Here is a 23144-nt window from a genome sequence, read left to right as displayed (position 1 = left end):
GTGTTTCTGCTGTGTCTGCTGCAGGTTGATTAGAAATTCCATTAAAATTCCATAAAAACGAAATGAACGGTAGCCACACCCGAGTGCTGTTGTTTTTCACAACTAATTTTCCAAAAGGGGGATACCCATCCAACCACCCTCGTCACTGAAATATCAAAACTATGAAACGACAACTAGCGACAATTTTCAAGTTCCATTGCAAATTCGCGTGTGACTTCAGTCGCTCTCGCTTTCGCTTTCGCTCTCTCCCATACTCCTTCCTTCTCTGTCTTCAAACGATGTCGTCTAATTAAGTCGCAAAGTGTGTCCCTGCTTGGGATGGTCTCGTCTCGTCTCATTCCGTCTCGTTCCGTTCCGTCTCGTCTCGTGTTCGTGGTCGTGACGCGTCTGGTGCGTCGTGTGGCCTCGATAAGTGTGGCGAGCGTATCAAATTATCGAGCACATAATGCAGTTCACGTGTCGCATACGATCCGATTGCTCTCCATAGTATTTTGCGCGTTTATCGCGTTTTGTAATCTCAACTGAATTTACAGTCATCTCTAGATTTGCATTTATTATGAAACCCCAAATGAGTCGCTCTACACATTAATGTTAGATAAGTGATAAGAACTCATTTTACGATAAGTTTATAAAGTCATTCCTATTGTCCACAAAAAATCTCTATTTATATAGATAGCGATTGTGAGATCCCTTGATATAACAACTTATAAAGTAAACGAAAGTTTTATTAACAGCTGAACTTGAAATACATAAGTTTATTAAAAAAGTATATACAGATTTATGTTGCGAAATCTTTTTTTATAGCAGTTATGTATACCATATAAAGCAGAAATTTGAAATTTGTTTAAAGGATGCTATATTAAATGTTTCTTAAAATGTATTTTTCTGTTGATATAGCAACCCATTATAACGCAGTCAAATGTGTTACTAACTATTTTTTAGTAAGGTTAGATAAAATCAAAATTTGCAACCTCATTATAACAAAATTAGTTCACTTTACGTTAAAATGTAAGAATCTTTTCTAACTAGTATTTCCTGAATAATTATCTTAGCTGTAAAGATAAGGTTATCTATAGGCTCGCGGTAATATAATTCTAACATTTATCTTTGGGCTTATACAATACCGAAACTGTCGCCCTACGTAAGCTGCACATAACTTTTGAAAATCAATTTTCAATTAATGCGGTATTTGACGCCTTTTTCCGCCATATATTTTGCTCAATAGACTTTCGTAAATTATCTCAGCATTGCATAAATCTCGTTAACAAGCCGAAGCAACAACAACAACAACAATAACGAGCGACAAATTATTGTTGTTCATAGTAATATATAATGGCACATGTTCGACTCGCGGCTGTGTCCGTTCATATTTGTTCGTCTCTATAGGAAGTGAATTTTTGCATTGCACAAATAAAATGCAAAAACAAAAAGAAAAACAACAACAGCAGCAACAGCAGTTGAGGTTGCTCCCAAGCGGCCCACTAACCGAAACCCCGACTAACAACGACAACCACAAATGCTGCAGACATGCAGCAGGGTTCGGTTTCCCCCACATCCATGGCATATTATCATTATTATTATCATCATCACAGCAGCCAGTTGATTATTACCTCTCTACAACAAAAACAACAACCGCAGCAACGGCAACAAATGTTTATTATTGCATTTTGATTTCCGTATGCTTTACTGACGCAGTCTCATCACCACTCCTTCTCGCTACACTCTCTCTTCTCTGGCTCTCAATAGCCACAAGTGAGAAGGGAAATTTTAACAGTGATATGTTAAGCAGCCTGTTGCGACTGTTGTTGCGCTTATCAGCCGCATAGGCGCATCCGTCACTTTTTTGTGCAGTTGATAAAAAGTTTATAAAAATGTATAATTTATTATTGGCTTCCAATGAATCAGCCGCAGTCTGAAATTCCTCGGATAACTGCGTTTTAAGAAAAATCCCCAGACTACTCAGAGTATCAGCAGTTGCAATTCGGCATCGCTTCCGCCATAAATGCGACGGAAGTTCCCATATAAAGTTACGAGCTTAAAGCAGTAGATAAAAAAATATTATATTTGAGTATATAAAAACAAGAAAACATTCCTTATGCTCTTATTATTGGTCTTACCTGTCCTTTGGGTCATTTGCAGCTGTTAACAGCACGTGCTGAACTAACACAGCTGCTGTCCAGTTGGTTTGTTGTGTTTACATGATATCCGAGCTGTGTCTAACATGCTCCAGTTTACAGCCATCTGTTAAAGAATAGAAGCCGGCTCTCACATCGCTAACAGCGCTTGGAAATGCAAGAGCTAACAGAGCTCTGTAAAATTTACCTTCTGCCCGCATTAACAGACAACAGTTTGCAGAGAGAGCTGTTGCTGCCGCTTTTATGTGTGCTCTGCTAAAACTTCCCAACAGTTCGGTTTCAACCAGCGTACAGTGTAGACGTATGACGCTGTTTTATTTTTTGCCGCTTCTCGGTTTAGCGTATCGCGTACATTTCGCGTAATTTTGGACGGGTTAACTCAAGTTTTTTTTTCTTTTGGCAATCAAAATATTGACATCAATAAAATAATATATTGGCAAAGCCACGCACCAATGTCGTCAGCTATAAAAATACTTACCATGTGCATATAAAATTTTGGCTTCGCCAGATATACAAAGCAAAGTGACTAAACAATAGCAACAATCAAATGGATTCAACATAAAACCGACATTAGTCATAAACAAAATTTTAAAATGCAAAACAAAGCCAAACAAGTTGCAAGAATGTTGCCGAGGAAGCCAATAAGTGCAAAGCAAAATAAATAAATAAGTGCATAGCAGCAAGTAAAAGAACAACAAACAACGAAAAGGATTACACAAAAATAAAATCACTTGCAAAACAAAAACAGACACAAAGTAAAAATAGCAACAGCTAGAGCTGCAAACAGTTTTTCATTGCCAACACGTGCAATAACAACAAAAATAATAGCACATTAAAGTGCAGGAAGGAGGCAAAAAAAGAGAAGGCGCAAAGCGATTTGTTAGTGATTATCGTCATCATCATCACCATGCTAGCTGTTAAAAACTTCTTTCTGCCGGAGCGCACCAAAGCTCCAGAGACACCACAACGCTTCTCGAGGATGCCAGAAGCTTTCCTGCGCTCCATTCGACGCCGCTCTCTGAGAGTAAAACGCGCCAAAAGCTTAGTGGTGCCGGATCGCGAGAAACGCAAATCAGGTGAGGTACAGTGTCGATGTAAATGCGACCTGCTGAGCTTAATGCGTGCCTAGACGGATTACAGCTAAAAAACACACACTAGTTAAGCTTTTATTGTTAAGTCCGCTCCGTTATTGAACTCTACAGGAATACTCCATATATAAACTGACCCAATTGTGTTTAAGTTTTAAGTAATTGCATCTATATGCACCTGACAACTTTTATTATCTTTTACATAATTCAAAACGAAGCTTCACCTTTAACTCCACTAGAGTGTGAACTTTTTCGTTTAAGATCGTTTAAAATTTAATACTCATAACTCGAAAGACCCCTCTAATGTCATTAGGTTACATCGCATAAGAGCTGGTAGCCCTGAAATCGACACTTAACATAGTTTTCATTTACTACTTATTTTATAATTTGGTCTTAAACAAACTCAACTAAAAAAGTTGTCTTCATTAAGTCTCAAGCTCATTTATGCAATTTTTAATTGTGCCCAAAATGTAAAATCAACTGCTGATGACCTTGCGCAAAAAACTATATTAATACCGAAAGAGTTGCCCAAAAAATATATTGTCTATAGATATTGTTTGGAAACCTCCATCAAAAAGTGGCACTTTGCGTGTCATATGCCAAAGTTTGGCAACAAAACCCGAAAAAAACAAAAGGGAGAAACAGCAACCAAAGACAATGATAATTATAATGCAATTTGACATAGTTTCTTTCACTCTGACACTTCCTCAGTTCCGAGAGCTGTTATGTCAAAATTTGGCCAACAAATGGCAGAGATTTGACAACATTTTGTCAAAAGAGCTTTTTGATCAGCCAATCGCAATAACAATGATAATGATAATTTGCCATGCTTTTGTCGAATTGCAAATCAAGTGAAAGGGCCGAAAAAGGCGAAAGTTTTCATTTGACAAAGGAACCAAAAATAAATACCCTTCACCAACTATTGTAAATGAGTGTGCAGTAGAAATTGCTCTGATTGTCAACCCGTGTAACATTGACTCACTTTTTGGCTTCTTCCAGTAGCACTTAGCATGCAATTATCGATTCTCGCACAATGCGGGCAATAGCCGTAAACCTTGAAATATTTTGCAGGTACTACGCGACAATCAATGTCAGCTAATGACGTCAAAGACAAACAGTAAAATGTATAAAACTACAAGATATACTATAGAGATGAACCCTTCTTATATTAAAGGGCTTGACTGGTGTTAGGTGAGAATGATGAAATATGGAAAAATAGATTGTAAAGTGACGTGGAACAAGCTTTAACGACACCGTTGCTAGCTGATGTCAAAGATTGAATTAATAAGCAAAAGATTGCGCATGAACAAATTATAAATAGAACTGCATTGCACTATAATAAACTTTATTTAATAATTCTTAGTATACTCGGCCATAATATAATACATTTTAGCTTGCCAAAAATTTAAGTATAACTGAAATCAAGATTGAGAGAATCCGGTAATTCCTCTTCATTATACAGCTATAACAATTTTTTCGAAATTGTCTTAAATAATTTCATCAGGTTTAACACTTTACCTGTTCGATATTCTCAGCCTTTCATTGGCTATTTCTTGCTCTTATGTCACCATCTATTTTCAATCTGACCTCCCCAGACCCCATTAATCTTTATACACTATCGCAAATTGCGAATTTCACGACATTCGCCAAGCTCATTAAGATATTCCATATATAACAATATGTATATAAGATTCTATTCCATTGTTGTACGGCTCTTGATCTGAGATTGCACCTCTTGCAATGGTCGAAGACGCTTTGATATGATAACATAGGCGCGTATAAACAAATAGTATTTTTTTTCATTTATTAGCGTTCATTCACTTGGCCTGCTCCATAAATAGTTAATTAAATAAAAAAAATCCGCATTCATATTCAGTCGAGCGACACAAAACTGTACTGATAAGCATGACAGTATGCGACTGCTGTCAGATAATGTATAGTAGGTGCTGTCTATATCTGTCTAGGCAAATATCGGGCAAGTATATAAACGTATACGAGTATAACAAAGATTTCACACAGTATCTCGATATACGAAATGTGCTCCAATTTCCTGCAGCTTGTTGACTTTTCAAAGACCTTGACGCTTCGCTGACGTTCTAACATGGAAATGGATCTTAGATTTACGTACGATGATATGACTGAAAGGTAGCAACACTTTAAATAAAGCTTTTATTTTATTCGCTTACACTCACAAAGGGCGTTATGAAATTACCACGGAATGTGTGACGCATTGAGATATTTATTGTTTTAAATTTAATAAAATCAGTTGACCAGTTAAGTCTTAATATGTTAATGAAGATCTATAAAAATTGGGTAGATATGAGTAATATTTAGCTACTTAAAGCAATGCGAAGAAGGGTATTCAATATTCGGTACCTTGAAAATTTAAATCTTGCTTGCTTTATTACCTCCCCACACAGTTTTTTTTTATGTTTTTTTTTTGCATTTGTTTATTTAATTATTTCTTTGTTGTTGCTGCTTTTAAAGCTTAAATTTTATTTAGTTTTTTTTTTTCGTCTTTGTTACTTGTGCACTCTGCGCAGCTTTTTGGAAAAACATTTAGTTGGCAAACCAGAAAACCGAGTACAAAAACAAGCATTTACTTAGCACATTTTGCGCGAACAGAAGAAAAGAGGAAGATAATTTATCAAGAAGAAGATTTCGTAGAACGTTGCCAAATAAAATTGAGCGAACAAATGTAAAATAATTAAAATAATACGCAATTGTTTATGCATATTATAATATACAAACTGGGTACACATAGTATGTATGTGGCAGAAGCAGATCATGGGATCATTCAGATGACTCGCTGTATTGCTCATCATCATCACCATCACCATCACCATCATTATCACTATCAACATGAACAGCGTCTACATGATCGTGTGTGAGATCATGGCAATAAATGCTGAACTCTGGTCATGTACTTGTACAAGTTTCACTTGGATTGCGTGTATAAATTATAGAAGAGGTCGCTAAACTATAGGAAATCTGTGAAATTTTGTGGAAAAGTGAAATCCACGGAATTGCGGAACTTTCAGACATGTTTTATAGTTGTAATTGCATTATAATTGCTTTAATCATAGTTTAACAAAATAAATTTCACTTGTCCGTTCGTCCGTCCGTCCGTCCGTCAATATTCTCATCGCCTACAGAATGACCTCTGGCGAACCAAAACTTCCTCATATTAAAACTCACGCGTGCCCTTAATTAAACTCTACAAATTTTCGTGATCTCACTGAGAATTTGAGTAGAAAAGAGTCTTGCTAAGCTGAATTAATGATCAGCCCACGCCAATTAAACAAAAACGCCCACTAAATCACAAAAATAAGCAAAGAAAAACATAGTGTGGTAGTTGCCTTTTACGGCGCACTGTGTTTGGGCACAGCTCAACTCACAGACTTGAGTCATGCCAAAAGTGCGACTAAATTACTATAGATTCGTTTACGAATCAAGTTGAGGCCTCTAGACCAGGTTCATCTATTAGGCACGCTTACAGAACAATCGATCGATTGAGCGCCGCGACTTCAGAAGCGAGTTCAACTCGAGCATCATTAATCATTGACTTCACGGCCAAGATACAAACAAGACGAGACGGGACGGGACGACTGACTGCGACTGTGACGCTTCTTTATATGGTTCTATAGTTGGGCGCACTTCCAAATATGTCCAACGATTGCGACAGCGTTTACCAAATGGTGTTAAATATGTTTCTGTTTTTCTTTGTTCTGCCCATATCTTTATCTTTTTATTATTCTTCTTTTTCTACTTTGCTCATCGCACGCGCCGCCTCTCAAAACCGAAAGTAAATGCACCTTTCGATCTAGACCTGTAATTATCTTTTTCTCTTTCGTTGCTATAATTAATGAAGTTTTGTGTGATCTTTCATAAATGGCAGATATGATAATTTTAATAAGTACTTGACCAATTTTTAAAGTCTTTATCATTGAGGTCGTTTAGTTAAGATGCAAGTCATAATTATTGGGGCTGGTTGTTGGAAAGTCTAACGGTGCCAAAACTGATGATATATGATATGAGAACTGTCTTGAAATTTGGTTACTTTGCTTTTCAGCTGCTCCAAAAAGTTTAATAAAAATGCATTCTTCATTTTGATTATTATAATATAGTTAAAGTATCTTAATCGCTATTCTAGATTTCAATTTCCAACTGGTTGTAGTTTAAACCGTGAGAATTTTCCGCCTGTCAACTAAGAAAGATCGCTGAAGCGTAGCTAGGAAACAGATCTCAAGAGAACGGTTGATCTATGCGTCTTCCTGTTGCTTTTCAGGCAATTCATAACAAATTTTCAAACCAATTAGTCGAACATTTGATAGCACCCACTCGGCTAACCCTCGGAATATGCAAAGCTGCGCTTTCGAGTGTGACGAAATCCAAAATAGTAAACAAATTTTGGGTAAGAAAATTTCGTCTTGAATTTTCCCAGCAATCAGAGGAATACGAAATACGAATAGCCCTCATTCTATCCCACGTCAGTCAGTCAGTTGTACATCTTCAATATTTAAATTTATTTAGACAGTTTTTCAAACACTTTGCGTATTTTCAATTAAATCATTTGAATGGAAGACGTGAAAAACCTGTCAAATGGAAATGAAATTTAAATGCATTTTCCTTACTCTAATGAAAAATTGCCATAGAAAATGAGAAACTGAAATGGGGAGGGAGGAAAAGAAATATACATATACTATATATGCAAATGAGTTGACCAAACGACACGTTTCAAGCGCCGCTTCCGTTGCCAACTCGATGGAGAGACACTTGTTTGATGTCCATGACAAAAAAATATCCACCACCAAGTGCACTACCAACTGCCCCTCACCTCATCGAATCCATCCCAAAGGCAATCGCAGTCCCGTTCCAGTTCCAGTTGTAGAGCTATGGCCAGAAGTTGGCGGGGATTTTCCTACCAAATAAGCCGCCAGTTTTTTTTATTGTATTACCTATTGAAGCTCGCATTCGGCAAGCAAGAAACGATCAGCATTGAATAGTGAATAGTTTGATAGTGAATAGTGAATAGTGAATAATGTAAATGCGTTGCACACTTGTTGACCATATTCGGTTCTGGCCCTTTGGGTCGAGCTCTATTGTTTTGGGCTTTGAACATTGGACAAATCCCAAAAGTCCAAACTCCCTCTCACTCCAACTCTCTCCACTATATGTCTCTGCCCCTATTTGGGAAATCGAAAAGCGGAAGTTCGATGCCATTCAGCTCTTAACTGTCCATTGTAATTCTAATGTGACGTTGCAGTCCGACGCCCTGAAACACTATAGCCAATAAAATAGTATCCAAGGTTCTTAAACATAAAGCCCAAGTGTCGATCATTAAGTTAGGCATCATATACATGATTGTATATGTATGGTATGTGTGCATATATGACTCTGTGTGTGTGCTAAGGTTCAGTCACACTCAAGTGATTCTCTTCTGGGGAACTTACATGAATCTTACAACATAACCGGTTCAAGTGGTTATTGCGGTTGTTGTTTCGCATTTTCGGTTGCTCTCCTCTTTGGTGGGCAGTTATGACAGTGTGTGTGTGTGTGTGTGAAATCTACACTATCCTGCGGGCTTGCTAATTAAGTATTGTTAATACACTAAAGATCCGAGAGATACAAAATAGCACATTACAATTTAAAAGGTTTGTTGAGAACTTAGAAATCCCTTAAGAATTTATCGAATATCTTTAAGCCTGTTTTATTTTATGGCCTGGACGTGTTTATGACACAAAGTTATTAGCCACATTTAAGTAAAAGTCTCGAATTCAAGCGCTGACAATAGCTATCATTGTGCTAGGTAATAGAAGCCTCAAGAATCTGTATTTAGTTGTAGCGTCTTCTCAAGTTCAATCCGCATGCTTGTTGGAGAGTGTAATTCAATAGCTTGGCAGCAGACATGCATTGGCGTATGACTGATAGCAGTTACTTACTGTCTGTCGTAGTAGGTGCCTACGTAAGCTCTGCTAAACCAGCAACAACAACCACAACAACAACAACAGCAACAGTGTAATGAGCTGAAAGTCATTGAACCGCAAAAGACAGAGACATGGCCCGATTGGGATTGTGGCCAACAACAAAAACAGCCTCAAAAATTCAACTCTTCAACACGACAGACGTTTTGGCAGACAACTTGAAGACAACCGAGGAGGGGAAATAACGTAACTACCGCTAATTTAATTCACTCTGAGGATAACTGACAATCAATCTATTTTTTTTTGGTTATTCAGCTTTTCGGCCAACTAACTAACTAGCTGCCACACGATCTTGTTTATGGGCATCTATGTATAGTCGAAACCTCGCCGGTCCCAGCACCGTGCCCATAAATAAGAATGTAATGAACGAGTGCAGGAACAATGGGCATCATAATTTTGCACACAAGAGAGGCGCTCCGATTTCTATAGAAAGGTCAAGCGAACAAACTGACTGACTGACCAACCAACCAACCAACCAACCAAGCAAGCAAATGCTTCTCGATAGAGTTTCGCAGAGTCCCGCTGCGGTTGGCGGCAAAATGCGGAAAGTAAAAGTAAGCAATTTAAAGATTTGTTTCGCTTCGCCAGAGCTAAGAAAGCGAGCAGAAAGAAAAGTCAGCTGGTCAGTTGATCCAGCTGCTTTACGAAATACGTGTAAGACGCTGCTTAATTAGCTGCTGACCGTGAAAATCGATTAATTGGCTTGAATTTATTTCATTTTGTGCGAACTCGGAGCAGTCACGACATCTCAAAGACAATTGCAAAAGTTAACAGAAATTTAGCTGCTGAGTGTTATAAACATTTTGTAGTTCCAAGAAGTAAACAAGAAATAAATAGTGCTAAAAATGGATGATTAAAATAAATCAAGAAATATCAGAAATATAAAAACTATATTATTGAAAAAGTTATGCAATTTCATATTTCAAAATCATCAAAAATCATAATTTAAGCAAATATTAGAATCGAATGTTTTGATCCTTAAAATGTGGTTGCTAAGCTGGCATTGATTCTGAATTCGATGTGTGAGCAGAGGATAACCACAAGCAATCAAATGAAGATGATTATGATCATAAATATGAAATATAAATACGTTTGCCATTTGGCTAGAGGCAGGGCCCAGAAGCAATCACAATCTCAGGACCAGGGGCAGGGGTAAGGGTAGGTGTAGAGGCATAGAATCACAGTTATGGACAGACAGACCGACACTCCCTCCGACAGTTAGAGGCACGGGCTGCAGCTGCATAGGACGCGTGCAGTGAAAATCCCAAGAAAAATCAAATACACAACTCTCGCTGGGCAGCCAAAAAGAAGAAAAGATGAAGTGAAAGAAATAATCGCAGCACTTTTCCTACCATTTTTGCTGTGCATTTCCCATTGCAGTTTTTCCATTGTACACAGCTGGCACTTCATAAATATGTCATATTTAATAGAGTTCAGCAGTTGCAACTTCTGGAGATGCTACTGGGAACGATGATGAAGAAGAAGAAGAATCATCGTCAACCACCACCACCAAGTAAAACGCCTGCTTTGACTTTTTATTCTCGTGCTGCTCACTTGCTTTCTATCCACCATTGTCATATCGTTTGATTGACTCACCTCATCTCTCTACCCGGTGTCCTTTTTTTTCTCACTTCTACCATCATCATTTGTGCTTGGGAGAAAGTGGAAGAGAACACAAAAAATATCAAGAAAAAAATAGGTAGAAAATGTATTTTTTTGATCATTGTAAACTGATCTGTGTCATAAATTTGACATTTAATCGTTTTTGTGTTTCCTTGGTATTGAGCAAGGTCTGGTCATTGGCTTCGTATGAAGAAATGCAGCTCCGATAAGATTCCTCAACCGTTTGATTAGATTAAATTAAGTGAATCATAGATTTTTTATTACTTTCAACGTTACAATACATATCTAAAGTCCTAAAAAAGCCTATTGCGAATGCACATAAACTTTCAATTATGGAAAATTTACAACATTTTGAGTGCAAGCTTCAATTTATTACTTAACAAATCGATTTGAGCACAGCGTGTGTTAGAGTCGAGCAAGCTCGTTAGTTTTTCTTATTTATCTTTATGCATTCCTTCTCATAGACTTGTTCGACAGTTCAAGATACTTTTGTGGCGCATTTGCGTGTCATTTTTCATGTGCTGAAACAATTTGCTAATTGCACGTAATTGAAATGAAAAAAGAGAGAGAGAGCATAGAGACAGAGCGAGGGACAAGCAACGGGAATGGTGGGGAATGGGGCGACTGTTGTTGAAGTCGTAGTAAAAGTTGTAGCTTATATGAAAATTGATAAGAAAACTCCCCACCGAAGGTGTCTTAAGTGCTGATAACTAAAGTTGTTTATTTCTTTCTTTTTTTGTTTAATTTATTTTCTGGTTTCCGTTTGTCGTGTTTCGCAATTCAATTCTTTTTTATTATTATTTTTTCTACAAAATCTGTTATATGATAAATGAGTTGCCATACAGTCACAAATTGGAATTGACTGTTGTTGGCTGATAAAAAAGCGAAGCAGAAACAAATGCCATATGCGCATATTGGGCAGCTAATTTCTGCTTTTTTTTATGTGTTCACATTTTATAGTATTTCCAGTTTGCCAAAAATGGAGTGCAAGACCTTCAGGTTTGCGATGCATAAATTGTTGTGGCGATATCGCCTAAACTTGTACCTGAGCTCGTAAATCTTTATTCCTTGGACCAATGAGCAGTGAGAGAGCGCATCTCGCATCTTCTGAACTAACCCTTTCCAATTGACCCTGCCAGTTCAAAGGGGTGTGGTCTATGCTGATCTTTCTCAAATCAGGATGTAGAGCCACTTAACACGCACACAACCACACGCTTCTCTGTGTGTGTGTGTGTGTGTTCGTTTGGTATGTGGCATCATTCACAACCTTCAGCTGTGTTTGGACAACGAATTAAAGGCAATTGGGAAGCGAGCGGTTTGGCGCGCCGCATATTCAATTCAATTTATCAAAATTCAACACATGTTTAACGCCCCCCCACTCGAAACTATTCACTTACACTCACTTACTCGATGGTTCATTCACTCATTCATATGTTTGTTTGTTTATGCTTCGTATTATTTTGCTAATGATGCGTTCATTTCTGTGTCAGTTCAGAAGTTCTTAAATACAACGCAAAATAGTTGACGGATGAAGTCATAGCAAGTATCTATTCCTTCCACTCTACCCTTTGATGAATTTAATATTCATATGTACAATACATATGGGATTCCTGCACGTGACACGTGACGTAGCTGTCAGATACATTTTGTATCTGGCAACACGCTGAGAACGTTGCGTGACCGAACCTTGAAGGTGTCGCATTCATTCGTGCAGAACTTTTCCAATAGACAACAGTTGGATGAGCAGTCCACACCCTTTCCTTGACTCTCTCGCTCTTATAATTTTTGATGTATTTGAAATTATTACTACTTGAAGTATTCATGTTTCGACCCAAATAATGTCAGCTTTGCTAAAGCAATTATCAACTAAAAAAATGTTCTACCATGTTCATTTTGAGTTCAACAATTTCCTAGTAAAATAACACAATCTTATCACTTTTAAATGTAAAAGAATTCATACTGTAACTTCGAGATGATTATACATTTGTATCTTATCGAAAAGGTTTCAAGAATTGCGAATTCGTTCACTTTTCCCAAGAATATGAATGGTAATATTCTTTTTTTTGTTAGTGGTATGATTTCGTATACTTCAGTTCTATGTGATTACTTAGACTATCATTAAATTGTTAAATTCTCTCTCTAAAAATTGAGTTATTCACTGAACTATATTAAATAGGTTATTATTATTATTAACACTAAAGAATTTACTTCTGCAGAGCAGTTGTTGATTTACCTTTCTGCCTTTTTTGGTCTCTTTCTCTTCGATTCTTTTTGTTCCTCGTCATGTGTTTGCCCCGTCTTAATCTTGTTTGTGTGATCGCCCTCTGCTCCTTTTTTGGGCTTTGGCTAATTTTCTTTGCCTTTGTCTCACATTTTGGGAATGAAAAATCTGCTTTCAACTACCGTTTTTGCTTGCTTTTTGCCACCAGTTTCCGTGATCTCTTTCTCTCTCTCTCTCACTCTCTTACTCTCGTGGCAGCACACAAAGAAAGTAAATCAGATTGTGGAGCAGATGTGCTGCATCCTACAATAACGCCAACACCGAAAATGAAAGAAATCCAAAAGAAATGCTAAGACTGAGGCTCAGGCTCAGACTCAGGCCCTACTCAGAGAGATCATTGTGTGTTCCCATCTGATTTATTGTTCTATTCGGACAGTCCACTGTGCCGAGATGTCGACACGGTCAGCCTACCTAAATATTATCATAGGTTCTTGTGGGCTTGGTCCATGCAAATACAACCTCTACTACTCATATGATTTATATGTGGATATGAAATTCACAATTCCATACCGAAAGTAAATTTGCCATGGCTTATGGTTATGGCTTATTAAAAACCTATTATTTTGCCAAAAGTATCAAAACATGCATGGAATATTTCTATAGTGTATGGGAAATATCAATAGAATTCACAGCATTCACTGTGGTCTCTCTAATTAGCGTAAATGCATTCGCATTCAGCTTACTAATGAGAGAGGGAACCCGTTGCAAGGCTGCATTTTAAATGCTCGTCAAGGTGAATGTCGCTAAACACTTTAAAATACCTCGTTTATCTCTCTCTACTTAGTATTCTTTTGCATTTACCTGATCATTTCAACAGCCTGACAGCTCTTCAAAATTAACTGTGTTCTGCCACAAGCTGTGTTTGTGGTGGGCGATCGTAAAAACTGCCAACTGGACAGATACAAAATGTTCATGTTTTTGGGCTACCGTTGACCACAAAACGGTTATAAAATTTACGACATTTTTCAGGTCCTTTTCGTATAGTATCTGATCCTTAATCGTGGCACGCTTCCAATGGTAATCAAATAGAGTTATTTTCAGCTGCCAGCAATAAAACTAAGCCAGCTACTTGATGATAACTCGGGTCATAAGGTCAATGATAGCTGCAATGGAATTTTGAAAGAAAGGCATAAAAGATGTCGAAAATGAAGTAGAAAAGATAAAAATGTTCACATTGTGCGCTAATTAAAATGCTTAACCCACATCAAGAGGCAAATCCCTGAGAGAGTGAAAAACGAAGAATAGGAATTGTAATCGTAAATGGGATATATGGTAAATAGCAGTAAACAAACAAACAAAAACAAACTGGGCCAACAACCCTTTCTTCAGTGCACTTTCTCCCTGTTCTCCAAAACCAAGTCCAAATCGAGAAGGCGCAAAGAAGTTTTCCATTTTTTTTTTTTTTTTGGAAAATCAAAAGCAGTCTTGGGTCGAAGAACGAGGCTCGTTTGCATACGTAATTAGTTTGGGAATTGTGACAACGATGGCGACATTTGACATGAGTTTGAGTTACGATCGTTACGAACACAGATAAATGAAGTAAGAGAGGAGAGTGAGGCAGAGAGTTACAGCCAGGGTTGGGGGGTTATCTTATCTTTACACCTCCGGCTGACTGGCTGGCGGTTTGAACTTTACACATAAGCCGATCAACTTTTTTTTTTTTTTTTTTTGTTGATCCCCCTTCCAGACATTTGACATCATTAGTCAAACTTAAAGACGCATTTGTAACTGACGGTTTTGTCTTCGGCTTGTAACTTTAAGCGCCTAGAGCGAGGCTGAGATACTCATTAATTAGACGACCGGCATTGCCAAGTATTTCGCTTTGAAGAAGAATTTGTTACAATTTGGGGTTAGGTTCTACTATCTGCAGAAACCAGTTGCCGGCCATGTTTGATTTGATTTCATTTCATTTTATGGCCATGCAAATTGCAAAACCGCGCTAATTTTTTGCTGCCTTCTTCTACTGCCTTAGGCATATCAGTTTCACAAAGTATTTTCCTTCTATTCTCTGCATTTGCAATGCTTTTTTTCTGGATTGCATTATATAACAAAAGGCATATTTATTTCGTTTTAATTTGTAATTTTGTGCTATGGTCAAGGCGAGTGAAGCGCTTGAAACCAGTTCAACTTGTTACCGAATCTTCACTGTCCATACAAGGAGTCGCAACTCAAGTCGAAGTACAACTCAGCCCGCTCTCTGCATGTCTTGTCTTGTGAAGTCCATTAACAAGCTGGAACAAGTTCTCAGTGTCACCCTCGAGACGTTGTCCATATCCATGTCGATCCATGTCCAAGTCTCCCTTTCACTGTTTACTCAGGCAACTCTTAACAACTCATAATAGAGCAATTTTCACGTGTCCTTGCTGCCTAGTAAATCATCACACGACTTGCACCGACAACTGGTCAGTCAAAAAAAAAAGGATCACAGCTCCTTCTATTGTCACTCCTTTCGACCTAACAACAAACTGCCCAACGCCTTGGGCTATCTTCAAAGAGGAGAGGGGAGGTGGCTTTGGTGGGTTGAGCCCTTCACTGAAATTGAAATTGATCGTGGCACTCGTATTCTAATGGCTTGGGTTTGGACTTTGCTCTCGAGATTTACGAGCATACAAAGTGGCATTTTTATAGTGTTTTTATTTTGGGTTTAACACTTAGTTACACATTTTGGGCATGAAGTGAGCAATAAATTTGGTAGGAAATTTGTCTAAAAATTAAAATGATGGAAAAAAGAGAGTGAGAATAAGAAAAAAAGATGCGAACAGCTTTCACACAGATAAATCACATACAGACTGAAAGCTCTGCATCCAATAAGACGATTGGGTGCAGCTTCTCAAAAGCTCACCAATACACCGACAGCTGTGCTGGTGCCTCAGCTTAATTTCCTGGCAACAGTTGCCGCTAATTTAATCTGACCTTGAATGCTTCGTAATCAGAAGCCAGACGGCAGACAGCTGACTGTAGATCTTAGTTTTGATTGAACGACTCGGTTCAACAATAAGCTAAGCTAATTTAAATCAGAAAAGTGTTCAAGCAACTGGCAATTTCAAAGTTTTTGCACAACCCTCAAGACGAGAGCAAGAGATACCCCGAAGACAAGCAAAACAATTGCCGAAAACTCAAGACTCAAAACCGAAAAGTAGCTTCCAAAGCTGTCAATCAAAATGCAGTGCGAGGCAAGGACTACACTAATGATATATGTATGTTATACATATGGCGTACACATCATATCTGTAGTAGGTTCTCAACTACATTTGCATAAGAAGAATCACTAATGATGGGTGCCTGGGATGGCGGAGGGCTCGAAAAACTTTTGCCCGGCACAACTATTCTAGGTCAAAGATGACATGAAGATGAAACGAGTTTTGAATCTCGCTAATTACGTGTCGAACTAGTTGTGAAAACTGTTTTCACTAATGACGATTTGATTTCTTCTACCCAACCTCAATTACAGATTCCTTTGTGAACAGTCAGGAATGGACAATTTCGCGTTCGGTGCCCGATTTGAGGCTGGGCATCGTTGGCTCTCTGAATTCGGGTAAATCGGCCCTGGTGCATCGTTATCTCACCGGTTCCTATATGCAAGAGGAGTCGCCTGAGGGAGGACGCTTCAAGAAGGAGGTCTTTATCGATGGTCAAAGCTATTTATTGCTGATACGCGACGAGGGCGGCGCTCCAGAAATGCAGGTAAGACTCGCGACAGACATGTGTAGTATGTATGGTACATATGTAATGCTATGTGAACATTCTACCCCAATCTTAATTCATCAAATATGCATGAAATGGTAAAATGATGTATTGCCCGTGTTTGTGAATGGAGGTGTAGCAGGAATTGGAGCTGGAGCTGGTGCTGGAGGCAACGGTAGCACTTTGTAGTGGGAAAAAGTTTTTCCTGTTGTGTGTACAAATATATTTTCCCTTATCATCTTGTAAATATTTGAATTGAGGTCAACACGGGATCACAAGGGGGGCGCAGCAAAAAAAAAAAAGAACAGTTGGGGATGCCAAGAGAACTTTGAGGGTTGTTAAGCTGCAGGTTTTTTTTCCTTTCATTTTTTTGTTTGTACACTGCAATAAATAAGGGAATAGGTTTCGACTTTGTTTAGTTATAAAAATTAAGTGATTTATGCTCTAAGTGTTTTCTTAGCCACTGATATCTTATTTACTTTGCTGCTACTTTGTCTGGTAACTGTGGCAACTCTGGCCAATTCACTGCAGAACTTTCCATTTGTCGCATTTTGCCAATTATTAACTTTTTCTAGATGGCGAAATTTTTGCTGTGCTGGCAGTTTTCGCATTCAAACTTGCCACAATGTTGTTGCCTTTGGCCTCGGCTACTGGGGATTTCCCCTCCACTCCACTCCCTTCAATCGTCTGGGCTCCAACAGCAGGTTTTGCAGGCTGAGTCACTCAATCGAACTTCGACCTTTGGCAAGGCAACAACTGGGGGGCTGGGGATGAACTGGCCTCGGGCCAAATAACTTTTGTTGCAACACTTTTTTTTATCGTCTAGCCAAAGGTCTGTTTACCGTTATGACATTATGTGATGCGACAAACTTGGCCAATACAATTTCGCCACTCAATAGGTTAAAGTTCAGCTCATCTATCCCTCATACCGCACCCCCTCCTGTGCAACCCCTAGTTTATTGCATTCGCAATCTTCGCACACTAAACCCGTGTGCAATTAAAGCAAAGTTTTCTTCGAGCTATTTGCATTTCTATGGACCGTTTTTCGACGGCAAACAATTTGTTGACTCATTGATCGGCGCTTGAAGCTTTTGTTCCGCATTTGTTGCATGGAATGTGCGCAATGATTCCTTTGAATTCGCAATCCGGACACAATATTTGCACAAACTTCTATGTACCCTGTTTATTTGACAGTCTCTGAATCCCTCTCGCCCCCCGGCGACAGGCGGCACCGATGGCTTAAAAGGGTGAAAGTGTGGATTATAATTTTTAAGCTGCTTTCGCTTTTTTACACATTCCTCTTCTACATTTTTTTTTATTTGCGGTTCGCTTTATAGGTTAGGGTGTATTACAGACTCGGGCGGGGGGTAGGGGTTGCTCTTCTCGACAACAATGTAAAAAAAGTAAAAAAAATGTGGCTGACACGCGACGCGACCCTCGCAAATCCCATAATAATATGCCATAATACCTAGTCTATACATCCCTTGGCTCAGCAGTTGACTAATGCCGAAAGCCTTTTGCGTATTTTATTTAAATTCTAATTTTTGATAATTTTCCCTTTTTAATTATTGTTGTTAATATTTGTGCAAGTCAAGCATGTGATTGACCCAATTTTGTAGCGGAATATTCGAGCACTTTGCAGTTTGAGTAGCACAGTCCGCAAACAGTTTTAGAGTCACACCACAACAGTTTTAAGGGCCCTTGATATGCAGGCAGCTTCTTGTGTTATTGCATAACAATGCTTGTCAATCTGTGGCGGGGTGATTATGTGGATTGCTCCCTTTCTCCCTCGCTAACTAACTCTCTCTCTCTCTGTTTGCGCGTCTGGCTGAGATTCTCCCCACTTTTTGTTACAGTTGTCATCCGCAAAACGTTTCTCTCGCGATTTAACTAATTTTATGTCACTTTCTTGGCTAACTTCTGTCATTCGACGTCTTTATGCAACACAATAAACCATATTTCATTGCAAAAATAACCCTCAGTTTTCCAGCAACCCCATGTGAAGCCAGCCACCCCCTCAGACGGCAAGAAAAAAAACCCGCTCAAGAATTTTGAGGCTTAAAATGCCAAACTTTGACATACTCTGTAGTTAATTTGGCACAAGTAAAGCCTCCAAGCCTGAAGAGTAGAGAAGTTCATAAGGTTATCTTTCATCATAGAAAGCACTCAATATTATGAGGGTATCTTAAACTAGACTTTGTCAAATGCGCTTACAGGGTACAAGAAAATACGAACAGTACAGTAAAAAACAAACTCGCAACTTTGGATGAAATCACTCAATGGCAAGGCGACGCCACTCAGTCGCATTTTGTTATGTTTTTGTTTTTATTTGCTTTCTGGCTGAGACAGGATATCATTACCATATACGGCACGACAATATTGCATGCGACTAGCGACAGTTGTCAATTCTGCACAATTTTTCTTACATATTTTTTGGGGATAGAGCCACATACTAAACAGTGCAGTTCATGCTGTTAGAAGCGTTCAAATAGGAATTTAAATTTCAATAGTAATACAAAAAAAGTAATACAGTACATATATGAAAATATTTGAATGTATAAAAACAAATAACAATTTTTAAACCATGAACAATATTCAATTTCGCAGTTCGATTGAAAATTAAATTATGTTAATAAATTTCCATTTGTGATCTAATATTTCGTGAAGTTTCTCATTTAAACTTCGATCTTTTCTCAATATTTCATTGGTAATTGAAATAATTTTCAATATAGTCCGCTTTTGTTATAAAAAATATATTTTTTTTTCTGAATTCTTATGAAGTTGTTCTCATTTTCAGCGTCTTTTTCGCTCAGAATTTCTTTATTAATTTAGGTTTAAGTCTATAATCCTGGCGTAACTATTTTCAACCTGTATCTAAAGCCTTTTAGATTGATTTTAAGGCTTTCGAGGAGACACTTGAAATGGTTCTTAACCCAGTTTGAAGTTGCTTCATTGTTTGTTTCTATTTGGCTGAACAGCATTGTGCTGGCTTCTCTTTCGCCCCGCAATTGAAATGTATTGTTGTCAAGCATGTGTCTCCTTCCAAGTGTAACTGAGTGTGTGTGTGTGTGTGATTGTGACTGTGTTTGTGAGCTTCCCGTGTCGCCGCCGTTTGGCGCTGCATTTGCTGCAACTTTTTTTTGCCGTTGCTTTCCTGTTTCCTCTGCATACTTTTTCACAACAAATCATAAAAAAGCGGCAACGACAACCACCCAAAACACAGCCCAACCACCCACCGCCCGCCGTCTGTTGAACCACCCACTGTGTCTGTGAGCAGCGACGCGTCGCAGGACAACGACGGCAGGATAACGACAACTGAGAAAAGCGCCAGTTGTTTGTCGACTGGCAAAGCAGGCGGGCGGCATTTATTTCGTGTGCTTCGCATCGCATCGCACAATCCTGTTGCAGAACTCGACGAAGGATAACCGAAAACTATATAAATAATTTATTGTGAATTAGTTGAATATATTGCGAGTGAGTTGTTTTGGATTTGAATGCATAATTAAAATGGCTTTCAAATTGAATCGAATTCAATCGATAGTTTGTTGCCAGGACATCTGAATCCTGCGCAGTAAACACACACACAAAAGCCACTGTTTACATGCCATCTAAAAGTTCATTATCCTGCAATTGCCTATGTGTCTGTATGTGTGTGTGTGTGTGTGAGTGTGTGTGAGTGTGTGTGTTTTAGAGTGGAGAATGTGTGCGTTTGAGTTGTACAAAAATCATTAAAAGTTTAGCACACGGCAACGGGTCCTGCCAAAGGATTCAAGTGCTTCATTAGCGACTTTCTCAAGTGTGTGTCGAGACGTGCTGCTGTTGTCCCCTCCTAGCTCCTTGCTACTGCTCCTGCTCCTTGATCCTTCGCCTTGTGTCGCCCGCCACTGCCTTTGGCCAGAGATCCTTGTTGTGCATGTCCATTGTTAAGCGCGCTTCCGCCTTTTGTGCTGCCCGCTGCCAGACGCCGCAATTTGTTTACTCCTCACGTCGCGTCGTCCTTCGACTGCGTCGCCTTGCAACGGCGACTCACAAAGTCAAGGACTCGCGGCCAAAAGTTTTGTGTTTTCGATTTAATCCTTTTTTCCTCATATTTTCGTGTGCATTTTAAAGGCGCTTTTGTTTTGTTTTGGTTTCATTCTTCTCTCTTTCTGTGTGTGTGTGTGTTCGTTCTTTTGGCTTATTTAACTGAGTTCGTTTTTTTGTGTTTGTCTTACTTTCAGTTCGCTGGCTGGGTGGATGCGGTAATCTTTGTGTTCAGCCTGGAGAACGAAGGCAGCTTCAACACCGTCTACAATTATTATACCAAAATGGCGCATTTTCGCAATGGACAGGACATACCCATGATATTGGTGGGCACACAGGGTAAGTTTAACCAAAAACAATTTAAAACTTAAGATACGTCAGCAAAATACCCAAAACAAAATTTTAAGATTAATTCGAATAGAATTATTATTATTAAGAAAACCGCAAAAGTTAAGGATTGACTTCTCTATATTACAATTTTAAAGTAAAAATTTTCCATTTTTATTTTTATATTTATTTTCAAATTAATTTTCATACTTCTCTTTCTTAGTCAACTTTAAAAATCAACAATTAATTGTCCATTATCCGATCATTAAATGATAATATTTTTTTGTTTACTTAAATGAAGCATTTCCTGACGTATTTACTTTTTTTATTGAGCTTGTCTCTTGTACTTAAGGTAATCTGAATTCTTCTAATCTCATTTCATTCTCTACTCGCCACAGACGCCATCAGTGAGCGCAATCCTCGTGTTATCGATGACACACGTGCTCGGAAATTGGCCAGCGATCTGAAGCGTTGCTCCTACTACGAAACCTGCGCCACTTACGGCCTGAATGTGGAGCGCGTCTTTCAGGATGGTAAGTAAAGCTAAGGGATAAGCATCATTGGTCATCATTTACATGATTCCTAATTCTCTTCACAGCTTGTCAGAAGATACTCTCACAGCGTCTGCCGCTTCCGCCGGCTATGCAGCCGCCGCGTCCAACGACGCCGCAAGGTTCTCGCCTGGGTCTGGCCTCGTACCAGGCGCCAACGAACGGACAGCGGGCGCAGCAGCAGTTGCCGTTGCGGATGAGCGCAGATTTCGCACAGGCGGAGCAGAAGCTCTGGTCACTGCAGTCGGCGTCGGCGGCGTCGTCGTCGGGCGCCTCAATGGCCACTAATGAGAACAACAACATTACCAAATACAATCCAGCTGCTGCAGCAGCACCACAGCAGCAACAACAACAGCAACAGCAGCAGCTTCATCAGCAGCAGCAACAACAGTTGTCGCTGCAAGGCGATTGCTCGCAAGTGCAACTGCGCGATCCTCGTGACTTGGCGCCGCCACCTGGCAAGGAGTTGCCGACGCCCACTTCAACGCCCACGACAAGCCGTAAGAGTCGACGGCGCTCAAATCTCTTTATACCCAGCTCGTCGAAGAAGAACGACAAGGAGCCGAAGAGCAGCGAACTGGGCAGTGGACGCTCCATACCCATCAAGCAGGGCTATTTGTACAAGCGTTCCAGCAAGTCGCTCAACAAGGAGTGGAAGAAGAAGTATGTGACGATCTGCGCTGATGGCAGACTCAGCTATTATCCCTCACTGCATGACTATATGGACGATGTGCACGGCAAGGAGATACCATTACAGTATGTGACTGTCAAGGTGCCTGGCCAGAAGCCGCGAGGCTCCAAGTCCATCATCACTAACAGCGCATTGACCAGTTCACTGTTGGCCAACGGTCAGCGGGCACAGGGCACACTCAACGAGGGATTCGGTTGCCTCACGCTGGCCAAGGATAATCAGCGTAAGCTGAACGAGAAGTTGTCGCTGTTGGGCGCCGGCGCTGGCGCAGAGCCATTGAAATCGAATAGCTCACAGCAGACCAGCGGTGACGAGGGCATTGCCATGTCCAATTCCAATTCACAGACGTTCATAGCTGGTGAGGCGCCAACGGCCAACAGTAAATTGGAAGCGCAAACTCCCAATGTGAAGAAGCGACATCGTCGCATGAAGAGCAGCAGTGTCAAGGCGAACGAGGCGGATGACAATGATGGCTATGAGTTCTACATTGTCTCGCTGGACTCGAAGCAATGGCACTTTGAGGCCGCCAATTCCGAGGAGCGCGATGAGTGGGTCGCTGCCGTCGAGCAGGAGATCTTCAAGAGTCTGCAGAGCATCGAAAGCAGCAAGACGAAGCAGGCAACCAGCACCGAGCTGGCAGCTATGGTGGCTATAAGACAACGTGTACCCGGCAATGGACACTGCGTGGACTGTGGTGCACCCAGTAAGTGAAAAGGAGCATTAATCGGACTTGACATGAAATACTAATTTCTGGTTT

General features: G+C 39.6%; 1 protein-coding gene across 2 annotated transcripts in view; it reads left to right on the top strand.

Moving 5' to 3' along the window:
- LOC133848609 (centaurin-gamma-1A) overlaps positions 1-23144 on the top strand; it is a 65502-nt gene that overhangs the window by 41159 nt on the left and 1199 nt on the right. Inside the window, exons 1-5 of one of the 2 annotated variants that reach the window (XM_062284255.1) lie at positions 2434-3211; positions 16563-16795; positions 21016-21157; positions 21544-21678; positions 21744-23090. In XM_062284255.1, coding sequence (XP_062140239.1) covers positions 3043-3211; positions 16563-16795; positions 21016-21157; positions 21544-21678; positions 21744-23090 — 2026 coding nt within the window. In that variant the 5' untranslated portion in view covers positions 2434-3042. Of the gene's footprint in view, positions 1-2433; positions 3212-16562; positions 16796-21015; positions 21158-21543; positions 21679-21743; positions 23091-23144 lie in introns of those variants that run through there. The other variant, XM_062284248.1, reaches the window with a different exon arrangement.

This window comes from Drosophila sulfurigaster, chromosome 2L (assembly GCF_023558435.1).
Source record: "Drosophila sulfurigaster albostrigata strain 15112-1811.04 chromosome 2L, ASM2355843v2, whole genome shotgun sequence".
NCBI lineage: Eukaryota > Metazoa > Arthropoda > Insecta > Diptera > Drosophilidae > Drosophila > Drosophila sulfurigaster.
This window is presented reverse-complemented; position numbering and strand designations above follow the sequence as displayed.